Genomic DNA, 18,389 nt, shown 5'->3' on the forward strand with positions numbered 1-18,389 from the left:
TCAAGGAAACAGCTCTAAAGCAGTGTGGGATTTGGAGCCACGCGTGACAACACAGTAGGCTTGAGATGAAGTGTCAAGTCAGCAGACAAATGCCAGCTGAGGGAACAAAGCAAGACTCTCACAGGAAAAGGACTGCCCACAGCCCCATGAAGGCACCCACAGCCCCATGAAGGCACCCTGAGATTCACGGATGGGAAGCAATCAGAGCAATGTATCTGCGTAAGGCTACTGAAAAAGCCATATCCCTTCCACCATCAGCCCTGGTGAGGACCCAAACTGAAAGGCTCTGGAAGATCCAGTTATGGTTTGTGGCATCATTCTTAACGGGGTGCCTTCGCCCCTAGTGTCTCACCTTGGTCACAGTATTATGCCTGCTTGGGCTCTCTGTGTAACTTCCGCTGAATCCCACTTGCTAAAGATTCTGAAATGAAACTCAGGTGGAACACACATTATTCCTAATGGGCCTTCTGGTCTGAGTCTCTCTGTACCATTCTGGTGGGCTAAGGTGGAAAGAAACTTTCTAATGCCCATTCCAGGAGGATTCATTCATAATTTAAGCCTTTCCTGAGTATGAACTCAGGCCCCATGTGATGCTGTAGTGACACAAACAAGTCAGAGTCTTTGCCCTGGAGGCATGGCAGAATCTCTAGAGAAGGTGGTTTCAGAAGCATTTATTTGATGACTTTGTTCTCTCAGAGCCACCATGATGCTTTTCACAGGGGCAAAGGCCAGGCTAAGTGGAAGACACCTGATATCTAGATATCGACCACCAAAACACCTTTCTAAAAAGTCCATTAGCCGGCAACTAGCTCTCTAGGTTCCTGCTCTGATCCAATTTCTAAAGGAGCAAGCACAAGAGATGTATAATGTTCATCCTGTCCCTCGAATTTTGGAGGTAATACATGCCTTTCCATACCAGTACCTGGTCTACCTTCTACTATTAGCCCCTCTGAACTCATCTCCAAGGCTTTAGACACATGCTTTGCAAATAGTGCAAATCCCAAGGATTCATCAACACGAACATTTCCTCATGCAGAGTAATTATTGTACTTCCAAATTTCCCCATTATCCCTGTAGGCTCTGGGCTCGTGAGGTGTTTAATGTTTTTCCAAAGAAATGCCAGGTGTGATTCTGGCATTTATGATTGCCAACATCTTCAAAGTGGAATGCCAGGAACACACTACTGGAGACACTTTCAGTCAATGGGGCAGCACTACCTGTGAGATCAGACGATTTTCACTCATTCACCTGCAGGACAATAGCACAGGCTTCCCTCTGCTGTTCCTCACACGCAGTGAGTTTGGTATGCTGGATGGGGCACCAGTAGGAATACTTCCCTAAAGTTATTTAAAGCTCTGTGCATGCCAGCCTTGCCAAATCATAAAATTAGGAAATTGCATTCAGTCAGACTAAGTTCTTCCCTTAGCGCTTTAGGCACCTAGTTATTCTTCAATTTCTTTCCCACAAACACTTGGCCCAGGTCCTGAAGTCCACCCCATATCTATATGTCTCCGTGGCACATAAAAGAGATTCAGGGAAGAAGATGGAACAATAAAACTTCAGGTTTACTGGCAACATTAAGTGAAGTAATCCCCCTCCACACACTTTTCTTATAGGAAGATCAGTTACTCAGCCTTCCCATTCACCTGCCTGACGTGAATCTACAAATATTTTAAGAGGGTAATTTGGAAGACTTACAATAGCAGAAGTTGTTCAAGTTGTAGCATTAGTCTCTGTCATGTGCCTTAGGTTTGCCCACACATTTAGCTCATTTACACAAGTGAATCACTAAGGGCCTGTTTATTAATCAGGTCAACCAAGACTCATTTAAACTACTAGCTAACAGCCCTCTTTTATAAACTAGTGGTCAGCGAATGTTTTTGCTTACAATTCCCCAGAAGAATTCTGGAAGACTATAACGCACCTTGAATGTTAAAGTTGAGATTTATGGGGTTGTATTGTTTTTAACTTTAAGGTGAAATAGATGCAAAAGGATATTATTTCCCAGCATAGAATTCCAGAATATAATTATATGTGCGCTTAAATTATATTTTTTGTCAAACTTTGAGACAGCGGATTCCAATTTATGTAAAATGTCTGCCCCAAATATAAAACCCAATAGACAAAGGCAGTCCTCATTATCAAAGCAATCTGCCAAAACAGACTTGCTTTTTATCAGAAAAAGTCTGAATTCATTTTTCAATTCAAATAAATGTATTAATACACATTCCCATATCAAGCATTTCACTTCTGAATTCTAAGAGAAACAATCAACAGTGAGTAAAAGACAGTCCCAACTATACAATGGCCTAAACACAACAGAACCTCATTTCTTGCTCAGATAACAGTACTGGGCTGGCAAATAGTTCAGTGGGGTAGCTCTCCTCCACAGCCATTTAGGGGCCTAGGCTGACAAAGTGTTGTGATCTCAACATTTGGGCTCTAGGGTCTCTTTGTAGGTCAACTCCATTTCAGAAAACAGTATGGAGGAGAATACATGGGGGTTATTTAGGAGCCAAACCTGAGAGTAATATATTTCACTTCTGCTCCAATACCTGTGGCTGTGCTCCTACCAGTAAGGGAGGCTGGGTAATGTGGACTAGTTGTGGACCAAGAAGACACCATGGGTTTGAGGGAACGCCTAGTGGATAAGGTACATAAATTCTGCAATAAATCCATGGCCTAGATGAAGTGCCATTTTTTTTTCAGTATTTATTACCTAATCTATCTCTACTTTGCTCTTTTGAGACATGCCCTCAAAGCCTGTACCTTTATCTGTTTACCTGGGAGTGATGCATTTATTCTGTAAAGCAAAAGAAGTTGTGGGAAAGGAGAACCAGCAGCCCCTTCCAAGGTTCACTCTCATGCAGATCAAGCTTGGGAAAGAGTACACGTTAAAAGTTGAGGGCCTGACAATTAATTCTCTAAGAGATATCAGTGCATTGTACTTCTAGGAAAGCCTTCATTTAACCCTGGAGTACATGGATCCCAGTTTAGGAATCTCTGTTATATAAAGTATTACAAAACACATAGAATCACAGAATTCGACTATGCAGAGTGTAAGTGCCATTTACAGAGGTGAAAAGTGAGGTAAAGGGTAGTTTGTTCAAAGTCACTCTTAGGCTGGGTGCGGTGGCTCACGCCTCTAATCCCAGCACTTTGGGAGGCTAAGATGGGCAGATCACTTGAGGCCAGGAGTTCAAGACCAGCCTGGCCAACATGGCGAAACGCTGTCTCCACTAAAAATAAAATATTAGCTGGGAGTGGTGGCATGCACCTGTAGTACTAGCTACTTGGGAGGTTGAGGCAGGAGAATCGCTTGAACCAGGAGGCAGAGGTTGTAGTGAGCCAAGATCGTAGTACTACATTCCAGCCTGGGCGACACAGCGAGACTCCATCTCAAAACAAACAAACAAAAAACAAAGTCACTCTTGTAGAGATTAATGTATATAATGGGGCTATTCTTTACTTCAACAAACTCATTTTGGCCTTTGGCACCAAAGAATATTTCTGGCTTTTTATTACATGTTGAATAGAAGAGTTAATACAACAGGCCTGAAACTGTTATCCCTTCAAAGTTCTGCTTCCAAGGTGAGCCCCTGGCAGACATACAGGAACTTGAATTTCAGGAAGCTTGCCACCATTCATTGATAAGAATGGCTCACTGTACCAAAAATGTACTAACAATATGGTTTATGCTGAATCTGTAAACCTGCTTTTCTTCTGGGAGTCTGAAATTTTGGTACATGCTAGGCAGAGGGTGCCTATGTGATCAGCCCTCAATAAAACCTGGGCACTGATGTATGAGCAAATTTTGCTTTGTATCCTTTCACTGCAATAAATCTTAGCTGTGAGTACAACTACATGTTACATCCTGTGAATTCTCCCAGTCAATCATCCAGTCATGGGGTTGCTCATGGAAACCTCCAGTGTACATGTAAATTACATCCAACAGATAAGCATAGATTGATTTCAGGATATTAAGAACACTGTAAATATAGATATTTCAGCATATTTGTATTTAAGTTATTGTTTTGGCTATGGGACCTCTAGAAAAGGATGAAGGTAATTTATACTCAAGCTAATTAAACTATGGACCTTTAAAATGCAAGACAATAATGGAAAACATATAAAATACAGACCTTGGGCTTGGCTAGCAAGTAAAACAAGGATTCTCTGAAAATTACTACTAAAGATATCAGAAGAGAACCTTCCATGTTGAAGAGAACCATTAAGGAGAACATGAATATAGAATTGTGAACATTAATAAGAAAAATGTGTCCAGCATTTTAAAGAAAGAAAAAGAAAAGAAAACCCAGAGGCTCTGTGTTGAAGACAAAAAAAAAGGAAACCTAGGAACAATTTCTCTGCTAAAAGCTGCGTCCATGTCCTTCCTACTGGGGTCACTAGGCAAAGTTATATAAAAAACTAAGGTGTTTAAATAACATTTTATCTGATTTAATATTTTATTTTTTTCCCATTGATTTTACAAGCTATAAAAAAGTTCCTACAGAAAAGCTGCAAATTACACCACAGCATGTATAAATTATTTTTTTAAAAAGCACCCAATATCCTGTCATCCAGAGACAACCACAATATGGCATATTCATTGAGTCTTCTCCCAATGCATTAAAAAATAAATAAATAAATGGGAACATTCTGGATATAATTTATCTTTAATTTTTTTCTCATCAAAACTTGATTTTTAAAGAAATATTAGAAACATTAATTAAACAGACATGTTGATCAACTTTCCTTTAATTGTGCTGGAGATCCTCACATGTGGAACCTGGAGGTCTTTGATCCCAGAGCCTAAATATCTGCTGGCCAAAACACCTGAGAAACCCAAGGTAAGAGGGTGACCATGTGTTTCCTGCCATGGCTCAGACATGCCATTATTTGACAAATATACAGAAATTAGATAGACATCTTTCTCTGTAGAGTGACTGGTCTGCAAGTTGAAAATGTGGTGCATGCACTGTGTTGCCTTGATGGGCTGACTTACATTGTGAAGTCCAAGCAATGATGATGAGACTCAGGATTGATGAGGCAGCTTAAAGGTGTTCCTGCTCTGGGGACTGTTGTGGGGTGAGGGGAGGGGGGAGTGATAGCATTAGGAGATATACCTAATGCTAAATGACGAGCTAATGGGTGCAGCACACCAGCATGGCACATGTATACATATGTAACTAACCTGCACATTGTGCACATGTACTCTAAAACTTAAAGTATAATAATAATAAAATAAAATTTAAAAAATAAAAAAAAAAGGTGTTCCTGGGAGTCACAGACCTCCCACTTCTCTTGACTCCACCATATTCCAGAGGCAGTACAGCCAGCAAAATGGTTGAGCAGTTCTGTCACTTAGTGGCTGTATGAGCTCAAATTATTGAACTCTTCTTAGCCCCAGTTTTACAAAATATAAAATGGGAATAAAGATACCAATATGAAAGAGTTGTTGGAAGATTACTAGACAATGTCTGGCCTAGTGCAGAGCTGCCAAAATGAAAAAGAATATTCAACACAAAAACATTAGTATAGTTTACAGATAAACGCTTAATAGCATGCTACTCTGTTTCATATTTACTTTTTTTTCAGCCGTAGTTGAGGGGAGGGGCATAGGATGACAACTATATGTCCAAAGCAATGTAAATATGCAATCAAATTACAAGCACTAATCCAAGATCCATACAAATGGCATCTTTAATTCACCATATTGTAGGTGTTGCATCTTGAATGCCAATGACCTCTTTTCCCACAGCATGTGTGATAACATGAGCTTCAGCAACAGGTCTGTTCTCAACATCTGTCAGCCCAGTGTCCACATCTGTTTTCAATAGCATATATCACCCAGACAGAACTTTGATGAATGAGTGATAGTTTTCACCTAACTCAAAATACGTTCAGTTGCTTTGTTGTGCAGCAAGAAGGTAGGATTCAGGCTGATAGACACAGAGTGGATTCTCTTAGATTCAAGCCTCTGGGCCTGTGATGTGCTGTAGAAAAATGGTGTAACTTCGAGACTCCTATTATAATGCCTCCATGCTACAGGAGACAACCTCAGGATGCATCCAAATCATTAACCTGATGCACCTTGGAAAGCTTTTGATTCCAATGACAATTTTTGAGGCTGTAGGACACGTTGGACTAAATCACAAAGGGAAAGGGGGGATACAGAAAGTACATTAATCAAAGGAAGTCATTTTACCCCACACAGGAAGTCAACAAATGAAATTTAAAAAAATTAAACACAAAGGTGTGAGGATCCAGAGGAAAATGACAGATACAAAAGGGAAAGTCCAGGGTCTGACTCAATCAGGAGCTCAGGCTATTGTATCCCCATCCTAAACATGATGCTGGCTGCTCCCATGGAGAATGAGAAACAGCATCTGAAACAGTAGCGGAGGGGATGTAACTTTCCTAATGAATTGATGTTTTCACAGTGAGCCTTCATTGTTATTGTTGTTGTTGTTATAGTTGCTGTGTCTAGATTCCCAGCCTTCCCTGAAAAACACAATGCAAATTTTAAAAGTCCAATATGCCAGATTTTAATAAATTATAGTGAAAATAACATGGGCTTTAGAATGAGACAAACTAATTTAATCCCAGCTCAGACACTTCCCATATGTATTCCTTGAATAAACTGTTTACCATTTATGTTTCCTTAAAAATCATCTAAGTTTCCAGTAAAAATGGTTTGAAATTATGCTTAGCATAAAGTATCGCAAGAGGAAGATTTTGGGGTTTTTTCTTCTGTTGTTCTTGCTGTTGTTTTATTATAGTAGGATGGCCAGAACTGGGCCTGGCAAAGAAGAGACTGAAATACCAAATATATACAGAAGTGTGGAGGATCACAAGGATAACACATGTGATGGCACCAGGTACAGCACTCAGTGCAAGGCTCACATGCCACAAATGTTCGTTCTATCCCATAAGCTGTGTTGCTACTGTTCTTTTCTATGACTGAGGAAAAGGGAGGGTTGACCTACTCTGAGAATAAACTAACAAATTATCACACTCAAGATTTAAATTTTCACCCAAATAAAAATCATCAGAATGATTAAAGAGTATGCCCAGGAGATGGAGTCTCCCTCTTTTCTTCACCAGCTTGTCCTTCCTGATAAGTGGTGTTGCTGTAACAGAATTCCTGAGATTGGGTAGTTTATAAAGAAAAGAGGTTTATTTGGCTCAAGATTTTGCTGGCTGGAAGGTTCAAGATTGGGCATCTGCATGTGGTGAGGCCTCAGGCTGCTTCAACTCACTGTGGAAAGCAAAAGTGGGGTGGGAGTGCAAAGCGATCACGTGGTGAGAGAGGGTATGAGAGAGAAACCGAGAAAGCCAGACTATTTTTTACAACACACTCTCTCAGGAGCTAACTTATTCCATCAGTGAGGACTTAACCCATACAGGAGGGCATTCATCCATTCACGAGGGAAGCACTCCGGAGACTCAAAACCCTCCACTAGGTCGCACCCCCTAACACTGCCACACTGGAATCAAATTTCAACATGAATTTTGGCAGAGACAAAACAAACCATAGAAGATGAAACAGGTCAGTTGAACTTCAAAACACAAAACCAAAAACAAACCATTAACCGGGCATAGACAGAATGGATTACCAGTTATTTTACTACATGTAAAGAGATATTATGCGCTGGGATCCATTCTGGGGGATGCTGAACAAAACACCTGACTGCAGAATTGTCTGACTGACTGCATATCATGCCCACCATGACAGCTGGGATGCTTTCTGCTGGGGTCCAGTTGGGGAGAAAGTTGTTTCATATCCCTACTTTTGTTCAAGAAAGAGGAGACTCTGTTTATTGCTCTTCATATACAAACTAAGGAGTCTGTCATTCTCAAGGATGAAAATCATCCATTCACCGGGTATGGCAGGAGATCTTGTCAGACATGCTGAGACCTTTGTAAACTCCTAAATTCATGATGTATTCAAATAGAATACATATCTTTTCATGTAAAATGTGCATTCAGATATACAGAAATAAAAACGTATCAGCATGTCCATGCTGGATGGGTAGCTAGGCTCACTCATTATCTTAGTGATACCCTATACAGCAGCCACAAAAGGCTCAGCAAAACAACTAATTCAATGATCTAGTCCTTTAGGGTTACTAGCAAGTAATGAAAACTGCAAATAGTATATAGATAAATTGCTAAATCTGAATTTAATAAGATGCCTGGAATATTGCAAAAATATATGCATTCCTTTATAATATAAAGACAGTCACGTGGACTTGATCAAAACTTGCTTATAAGCTGAAAAACAAAGTGGTCAAACATCATTTATATGTGACTTTCTAAACAAAAGTTTTCATTCTGATTGAGACTCAAGAACAGATTATATAACAATTGCTCAGCAATGCTGGGCACAGTGGCTCATGCCCATAATCCCAGGACTTTGGGAGGCCAAGGTGGGTAGATCATTTGAGGTCAGGAGTTCGAGATCACCCTGGCCAACATGGTGAAACCTCATTTCTACTAAAATATACAAAAAAATTAGCCATGCAAGTTGGCACATGCCTGTAATCCTAGCTACCTGGGAAGCTGAGGCAGGAGAATTGTTTGAACCCAAGAGACAGAGGTTGCAGTGAGCTGAGATCGTGCCACTGCACTCCAGCCTGGGTGACAGAGTGAAACTCCAACTCAGAAAGAAAAAATAAAATTTGCTCAGCACTTAAAAGATTCAAATATTAGGAAATAAGCTCAATAATGACATCCTTTTTCTCTATAAAGTAAGATGCACTACAATCTTTTTATTTGAAGGCAAGATTAGTTTGCAGTTCTTTAGATAGCAAATTCCTGTCTAGAACTGTCTTTTTTAAAAGCTGTCAATGCTAAAATGTTGTTTCTGGTTAACAAAACCCATGTGCCCACATCACCATGAGTTAGGGTTCCGAGACACCTGCCACAAGTGGAGTTTATTAGATGATAGATGTATGTGTCTCTCTGCACCTCTCTGAGGCTTTTAGCTGTCTCTGACAGACCAACTGTTTGTCAAAGCTTTCCAACAGATCTGACACCAGGCAAGAGTGAACTACAATTTGACGGGCCCTGCAAGGCTAATGGCACCATGTGAGGATATTTTCAAACTTAATTTAAGAATATTTCTCCCATTCACCTGCAGCCTATATCTCCCAAGGGCTGAAATAATGCAGATATAGTTTTATCACACTGCACACACTTAAAGTACTCTGAAATGAAAAGTAAAACAAACAAAAAACAGTCAGTATAACTGAACTGAGATAATCGTTTTCTTGGAAAATACCGGAAACAATTAACTTCTGCATCTCCATGTTTGTTTTCAGCCTCTGAGAATATCAGGAAGCTACCACCACAAAGGTGAGTATAGCTTAGTGGGAGAGAACATGGGAGTTAGGTCAGGAGTCCAGGATTTACACAGCTCTTCAACAATTATCTATATAACATATAAAATAAGAGTTGTCATAATTACTTCATGAGTAAATTATTGAAACTTACTCAGTGCCAACCATTGTGCTAACATCGCATATATCTCATTTAATTTGCAATGAGAAAATTATCACAATGAAAAAGCAATAGAAACTGTAATATCTAATGATTCTGGCAGTAGGATTTTAGCTACAGAAATAGCTATGTTAGATCGGAACATTCTAAATGGAGGTAGATCTATGCCAAAAGCATTTTAAGAAGAAGATTCCACCCCTCAGAGTCCCATGTTGTCCAGAGGAGAGTAAACACTGAGCATGGGGTGGAATGTTGCTGTCATGGACTGCAGCTCTCATCTCCCAAAACACTTCCCTTCTCTGATCATCTACATTCTTTCCTCTCACTACTTCTCCTACTACTTTTCTTCACCACTTTGTCCTTCTCCCTACATTACTGAACTATCATTAGTATCAGTCATTTCCACAGTCAATCTACTAACATTAAAAATATGGTTTTGATGATTATACAATGTATACATGTATCAAAAGATCACATTGTACCCCATAAGTATGTACAATCATTGTACATCAAAAGTAAATGAAATCTTTAAAAACATACAGGGTTTTATACTTAATTTTCAAAGTGCAATGTAAATAACATAAAGTTCACCCTTTAGTGTGTATACTTCTGTAAGTTTCCACAAAACAATACAGTTGTATACCTCCACCACAATCAAGATATACCACAGTGCCATCAGCACAAAAATTCTTTGTGCCCCTTTGTAGTCAGCCACTCCACCCATGCATAAGGCCCAGCACTAATCCATTTTCTGTCCTTGTGTGTTTTGCTTTTACAAAATGTGACATAAATTGAATTCAACAGTACGGAGCCTTTTGAGTCGGGCATCTTTCACTTAGGGTAATGAATCTGAGATTCATCCATGGTTGATGAAATCTCTAGTTTGTTCCTTTTTAGTGCTGAGTAGCATTACATTATATGAAGGTACCATGTTTTGAGAATTCATTCCCCAGTTGAAAAACACTGAGTTGTTTCCATTTTTTGGTGATTATGATACATGTAAACATAAATTTTCATTTCTCTTAAGTAAATTCCTAGAAGTGGGATTGCTGGATGGTATGCTAAATTATATGTTTAATTTTATAAGAAACTGCCAGGCTGTTTTCCAAGATGGCTATACCATTTTGCATTACCACAAGCAATTTATAAGCATTCCAGTTGCTAAACGTCAGCATCACTACTTGACACTGTCAGTTATCTTAACACTGACTATTCCGTTGATGTGTAGTGACATATCATTGTGGTTTTACTTGCTTTACCTAACAGATAATGACATTAAGCATTTTGTCATGTACTTATGTGCTGTCTATGTATGTCCTCTAGTGAAGTGTAAGATAAAATTTTGCACAGGTTTTTTTATAAGGTTGTTTTATTGTTGAGTGTCAAGAGTTCTTTATATATCCTGGAGACAAGTTCCTTATCAAGTATGTGTTGTGCAAATATTCTGTCCCGGTCTGTGGCTTCTCAAACAGTGTCTTTCAGATGAGATCAGGCGTGTTCAGGGTGGTATGGCCGTAGATTCAAACAGTGTTTTTCAAAGAGCAGAAGTGTATTATTTTTATGCGACTCAATTTTTCAACTGTTTTAATGGGTCAAAATTTTGATCTAATTATCTAAGAAATCTCATAGGGCTTTTGTGACGTAAAACCCATGATCACAAAGATTTTCTTCTATAAGTTTTATAGTTTCTGGTTTGATGTTTGTTTATGATCCAATTTCAGTTCATTTTTGTACATAAAATGAGTATGGATCAAGATTCAATTTTATGTATTTATTTTCCAAATTTTTCCAACATTACTTAAATAACAAACTAATTGCCTTGGAACTTTTACTGAAAACCATATGACCATAGGTGTATATGTCTAGTCCTGAAATTTCTATTCTTTTCTATTGTTACATATGTCTATCCCTTCACCACATTAACTAGATAATTGTAGCTTTATAATAACCATTGAAATCAGGTAGTGAGATTCATCCAATTTTGTTGTTCTTCTCCAAATTATTTTGGCTTTCCCTTTCCACATAAATTTTAGAATTCGATTATCATTTTCTATAGTAAATCCTGCTGGAAATTTCATTAGAATTACACTGAATCTATGGATCAATTTGGTGGAGAACTAATATTTTAACAACAATGTGTCTTCCAATCACGTGTAACTTTCTACTTATTTAGCTATTCTTTGATTTCCTTTATTAACGTTTTATAGTTTTCAACATACAGATTTTGCATATATGCTTTCATGTTATATCTACGTATTTCATTATTTTAGCATTAATGGAAATGCATTTTTATTAACTTTCAAATTTTTCATTGCTAGCATACATAAATACAATGAAATTTTTTAACCTTGTACCCTGAAAACTTGACACACTCATTCATTGGTTTTATTAGCTTTTTTTGTAAACCTTTGGGACTTTATGGAAATAACCATGTCCTCCTCCAATCAGTATGATTTGAATTCATTTTTCTTGCCTTACAGCACCAGCTAGGATCTGCATTCAGTATGAGGTTGAATAGGAATGATGGGAACTGAATTCATTACCTTGTTCACAGTCATAGGAAAGAATTCAGTGTATCCAATAGCAAAGACTTGGAACCAACCCAAATGTCCAACAATGATAGACTGGATTAAGAAAATGTGGCACATATACACCATGGAATACTATGCAGCCATAAAAAATGATGAGTTCACGTCCTTTGTAGGGACATGGATGAAATTGGAAATCATCATTCTCAGTAAACTATCGCAAGAACAAAAAACCAAACACCGCATATTCTCACTCATAGGTGGGAATTGAACAATGAGAACACATGGACACAGGAAGGGGAACATCACACTCTGGGGACTGTTGTGGGGTGGGGGGAGGGGGGAGGGATAGCATTGGGAGATATACCTAATGCTAGATGACGAGTTGGTGGGTGCAGTGCACCAGCATGGCACATGTATACATATGTAACTTACCTGCACATTGCGCACATGTACCATAAAACCTAAAGTATAATAATAATAATAATAATAATAATAAAAGAAAAAAATAAATAAAATAAAAAATAAAAAAGAATTCAGTGTATCACCATTATGTCTAATGTTCGCAGTAGGTTTTTTTGTAAGTATGCTTTATTAGAATAAGGAAGTTCTTTCTGTGGATAGTCTGCTGTGAGTTTTTATTGGGAATCAATGTTAAACCCAGTTAAATGTTTTTTTCTCCAGTATATTAATCATATGGCTTTTCTTTAGTCTGTTAATATAGCTAATTACATTGATTGATTTTAAAAAGTTAAATAAGCCTTATGTTCTCAGGATAAACCCAGTTAAGTTTTTTATATACTGCTGATTCAGTTTGCTAATTATTATGATGGGATTTTTTGAAATGTATGTTCATGATGAATATTGGTCTATAGTTTTCCTTTGCAAGAGTTGAGTATTGGGGTTATGCTGGCCCCATGCAATGAATTGGGAGGTGTTCCTTTCACTTCTAATTTTTTAAAAGTGTTTCGGTAGAACTGCTATAATTTCTTCCTTTAACATTTTACATCATAATACTGAAATTTACAACACACCAATGACAGCATCTGGGCCTGGAGTTTTATTCTAGAAAGATTTTTGTTTACAAATTCAACTCCATTAATAAATAAAACACTATTTCTTATTTATCTATTTCTTGTTGGGTGAGTTTTGATGTTTTGTTTCTTATAAGAAATTTGTCCATGTCACCTAGGTTTCCAAACTGTAACAACTACTTGTTTGATTTTGTCAGTCTGTTTGTTGTTCCCTTTTCCCCTTGTTCTGCCTGCTCTTGATTTAGCTAAATTTATTTTTATTTCATTTATCTCCACTAATGACTTAAATCTGTACCTCTCTTTTAAAAATATTCTTAGTCACACTACACTTTATAATACCCAATTACAATCTATCTTCAAATAATATTGTAGCACTTCAAATCTGGTGTGAGAACCTTAATATACTCTCAATTAGTCCACCTCATGTCTCACATTGTAATTGTCATACATTTTATTTTCACATGTGCTATAAACCACAATACACTACTACTATTTTGACTTTACCTTCCCTTTACCCATTTAGGGAGTCACATTTCCTTGTGAAAAAAATGACAGCCACATTTCCATGTGATAAAATTACATAAAACTATATACACCTGTTGTATCAATGTTACTTTCCTGGTTTTAATATCATACTATAATTACATAAGAAGTAACCAATAGAGGAAATTGAGCGACAAAAACTTTAGAACTGTCACAACTTCCCACGAATCTGTAATTATTTTAAAATTTAAAGTTTTTTGTTTTGTTTTGTTTTGCTTTTAGAAACAGGGTCTTGCTCGGTAGCCTAGGGTGGAGTGCAGTGGTGCAATCATGGCTCACTGCAACCTAGAGCTCCTAGGCTCAAGCAATCCTCCCACACACCTGCCCTAAAATTTAAAGTTTGTTTAAAAAGTTAAATAAACATGTATAAACTTTCCTGGCAATTAAATATTTGTAATATTCTATGTATGAGAAAATGTGTTCCACGTGATAAAAGTTAACTTTAAAACAACCTTAATATCATTTATTTTAAAATGTAGACTACATATTCGTCATTATTTTAACATCATTTCACTGTTGTAATGGTATTAGTAATGTAATATATCATAATAACAATAAGAAAGAACATTTATTGAGCACTTATATGGCCAGGCCCTGGTGGAGTACTCTATGCTGAATCTTATTTGACACTCAGAACAATGTTAAAAGCTACTATTATGGTGATTTTGATTCTACAAATGCTCCACTGAGAATGTAAAGAGTGAGAAGAAAGGTTCAGATAGAAAGTAGGGCATCATAGGCCAGGCGCGGTGGCTCACGCCTGTAATCCCAGCACTTTGGGAGGCTGAGGCAGGTGGATCACCTGAGGTCAGGAGTTCAAGACCAGTCTGGCCAACACAGTGAAACCCTGTCTCTACTAAAAATACAAAAACTAGCTGGGCGTGGTGATGCACACCTGTAATCCCAGCTACTCAGAAGGCTGAGGCAGGAGACTTGCTTGAACCTGGGAGAAGGAAGATGCAGTGAGCTAAGACTGCACCATTGCACTCCAGCCTGAGCGACAAGAGCAAAATTCTGTCTCAAAAAAAAAAAAAAGAAAGAAAGGGCATCATAAACATGTATGAAATAGACAGAGGAAAAGGAGCTGGCAAAGAAACCAAAACAAGGTAGCCAAAGAAAAATAACACAACATGGAGCTGTCAGGAAAATCAGGGACAAAGTTTCAAGGCAGCTGGCACGTTCTGAAATAATTAGCATGTGGCAGAGTTGATAGGTGAACCCAGGTTGTCTGACTCCAAAGCTTACAACCATTATTATTACATTCATACTTTCATACTTTGCAGCAAATCGTACACCTGAGAAACCGTTGGTACCAACTTTAGTAAAATTGAGGTGATCAAATTGTATACATAAGAGCTTTGAAATGCAGCCTGGAAAACTTCTAAGTGCAGGAAATAAGCAAACGTATGTAAAATGTCATGATGCTAGTGGTTTATAGTAAGACAAAGGAGGAAAAATGCAACTACCCTTAAGAAAAAGTTGATTATTTTTATAAAACAGATTCACATATATGTGTCAGCGTTTCAGACCAATATAATATGCTATTTAAAGTTTACTCCGAAATCTAACACAGCATGGTAAAATGCTGCATCCTTCCAAGTTATTTTCTCCATAGAAAAAAGTCAAAAATCAGCTAGGTACAGTGGCTCATGCCTGTAATCCCAGCACTTTGGGAGGCCGAGGCGGGTGGATCACGAGGTCAGGAGATCGAGACCATCCTGACTAAAATGGTGAAACCCCGTCTCTACTAAAAATACCAAAAAATTAGCCATGCGTGGTGGCGGGCGCCTGTAGTCCCAGCTACTCAGGAGGCTGAGGCAGCAGAATGGCATGAACCCAGGAGGCAGAGCTTGCAGCGAGCCAAGATCACACCACTGCACTCCATCCTGGGCAACAGGGCAAGACTTCATCTCAAAAAAAAAAGTCAAAAATTATTACTCCAATATGTTAACAATGATCACTTCTGCGGAGTGGCATGGAGCTAAAGACGACTTTCATTTTGGATTTTATACACTTTGGTTTTTAAAAATATTTTGAAGATAAACATGTTACTTTTGTAACTAAAACAACAGGCCTTTGAAAATAAAATATAAAAATAAAGACCAAGAGTCTTAATATGATCTATATATTTGAATTCTAACCTCAAATAAGCAAGTCACAGTTAACAGTGCAACTGAGCCTTACCTCCTTTGGAGATGCCCTGCACCTTGTATGTCTCAGGCTTCTAACCTAAACTCTGAGCTTGGTCTGTCATTTAAGTGGAACATCTCTCAGAGAAATAGAATGTAATTAAGGACAAACACATCTTGCTTGCTTGTTTGCTTTCCCCAATGCAGGTGGGCTGTCACCTGCCACATGTACAGCAAGCTGAAGTTACGAAAACTGTTGTGTTTTATCTATGCAGAATGTACGTTGTGGTTATGTTATGCACCACAGCTATAGGAAGAAGGGGTCCCCCATATCAGCCTGAGGCTAAAAGCACAAAAATGATACTACTGTCATACACAGGAAAAAGAGAATCAATAGTTCAAAGGCTATCACTAAGATAAATGGAGTTTTGAAATTAAATGGTGATTGCCTGGCTAAATTGAGAAGCCTGAAAATGCACATATATTCAGAGCTAGGACTGCCAGGAAAAGGAGTGATCTTGTGTTGCTGGTTCCTTCATTTTCTAATTATGAAAAATAGGATTCTTAGAGAAATATATAAATTTCCTTGTTGTTTCCAAAAATATCTGGGCCACTGATTCCCTCTTGTTTTTAAGTTGACCTGCCAAATAAACAGCTCTGTAATGTTCACACTATTATACAAAAAATATTTATGAATTGCTTTGAGAAACATAAGAAGAGGATAATATCAAAAGATAATTATCTCTGGATGGCTTCTTCCTAGAGAAATTTTAAAGCAAATACCTGCAGCAGTACTCAGTTTATGCCTTTTACTGTGTACAATAAAACAAGTAACAACAATATAATCCCTGCATTCTTTACAAAAAACAACTCCAAGACATTATAGTATTTGGAGCAGTACTACAACTAATAGTGTTTCATGACTCACAGATATTTCATTTTCCTCTGAGCTCTGAATAATTTAAAATTTTATGTTAACAAATACCACTATAAAAATTAAAATTTTGATTTTTTAACAGATGTTTATTGTCATTTCTAAAATGATCTTAAAATAATTCCATCATATCTGAAAAACATACACTATTGCTATTTGGAAGAGTATATTTGTTTACATGATCTATACTACATAAATATCCTGACATTAGGAAACAGAAATGCTTATTATATCTCCGTAAAGAAATACCTGAGAAAAAGGGCTTTATTCTAGCCCTTCTTTTGTGCCTTCCAAAATTACCAAAAGAACAAATGACATCCTTGAAAGTTCTGTAAAATCTTCACCTAAATCCTTTGCGGGGTGGAGAGGGGGATACTATACCTCCTTCTGGAATGTAAATCCCATGAGAGGGATGACCTGTCCATCTTATGCCCCCATCATTGAATGCAAGCCACCATGATCATCTCTGTATGTATTTATTAAATAAAAAACTGATAAATGAATGAAAGAAAAAAGTGCCCTTTATTCTATAATTTTTCTCAAAACCATTAAAATGATGACAAGCTGGAATCCCCAACTGATGTAATGAAGATGATTTTATTATATTTCAAATATATGCTTTGTGACAGAAATACTTTTAAGCGGATCTCAATTACAGTTTTGTTTTTTTTTTAAAGCTGTTACCCCTCCATTGTCCGCAAAGCAACAGGTGTCAAATATAGAACTGTGACATCGTGAAAGCTAGGAAAAGACCTGCAGATCACAATTTTTTGTCTTTGGCTTTTTCAAACTATAGTCACTGACTTATTACATTTCACACTATTTAGAGTTTTTAGAATTAAATATGGGTCAACAATCACTAAACGCGTCAACAAGTTACACTTATTAAAATAAATCATACCAAATGGCCAGCATATTATAAGCTGCTCTGACACTACCACTGCTTTCATAAATAAAAAATGAGAATTAAACTTGCATAGTAAAATATTTCACTAGACTAGATTGCAAATTTTGACACGGTCAATTCATCACTGTAAAAATCAGATGAAGCTCAGTCAGCTCTGGTCAGAAAGCTCATTAGTCTATTAAAATTATACCTTTGCCAGAACGTCATGATTCTTTTTGCAGAAATATGTCTGCTATTTAGTAAAAATATTTCATGACCATACTTTTTTGCTTTGTCCAAAGCAAATAAATGTTTAAAACTGATGACTTTCTAAATTCAATTATAAGCAACAGATGGCTCTAGGAAAAAAAATTTGAAAGTTTTAATTAACCTTAAGCACTATTCCTGTAATGAAAAGTAGTCAATTTATTTGACTACTTTTTCCATTTATTTAAGTAAAACATTTTATTATTAAAGAAAGATGGAATATATTTCATATTCCCAACAGAAAAAAAAAGTCCATAGTTTAAAATTTTGTTCTAAAGGAAGTTTCATTTCAGAAAACTATTAGTGAAAAGAAGACTTCAATTTAAAACTAAAAGGGATTCCGAAATAAATTCATTTTCATAGGTTTGAGAAAATTCTGTGTAGTTCTTAATGCAAATTCCCTTTGATAGGTAGCCACACATCTTGGCAACAAAATCCCAGTGTTAAGATTATGTTTTGATTGACTGTAGGACACATTTATCTTTCACTAGAACACTGGACTTCCTTCTGGTCTTGTGTTTGTTTTCAATTTATTTAAGTCCCTTTATTCTAAGAGAGAATATA

General features: G+C 37.3%; 1 protein-coding gene across 15 annotated transcripts in view; it reads right to left on the bottom strand.

Moving 5' to 3' along the window:
* The window catches only part of KDM4C (lysine demethylase 4C), a 412,741-nt gene that overhangs the window by 92,471 nt on the left and 301,881 nt on the right, over nucleotides 1–18,389 (bottom strand). For 3 of the 15 annotated variants that reach the window (XM_024251882.3, XM_063714002.1, XM_063714001.1), the window contains one exon: nucleotides 5,686–6,504. The exons of the other annotated variants lie outside the window; for them this stretch is intronic. In XM_024251882.3, coding sequence (XP_024107650.2) covers nucleotides 6,487–6,504 — 18 coding nt within the window. In that variant the 3' untranslated portion in view covers nucleotides 5,686–6,486. Of the gene's footprint in view, nucleotides 1–5,685; nucleotides 6,505–18,389 lie in introns of those variants that run through there. 15 annotated transcript variants of the gene reach the window in all.

The sequence above is a fragment of the Pongo abelii genome, chromosome 13 (assembly GCF_028885655.2).
Source record: "Pongo abelii isolate AG06213 chromosome 13, NHGRI_mPonAbe1-v2.0_pri, whole genome shotgun sequence".
Lineage (NCBI taxonomy): Eukaryota > Metazoa > Chordata > Mammalia > Primates > Hominidae > Pongo > Pongo abelii.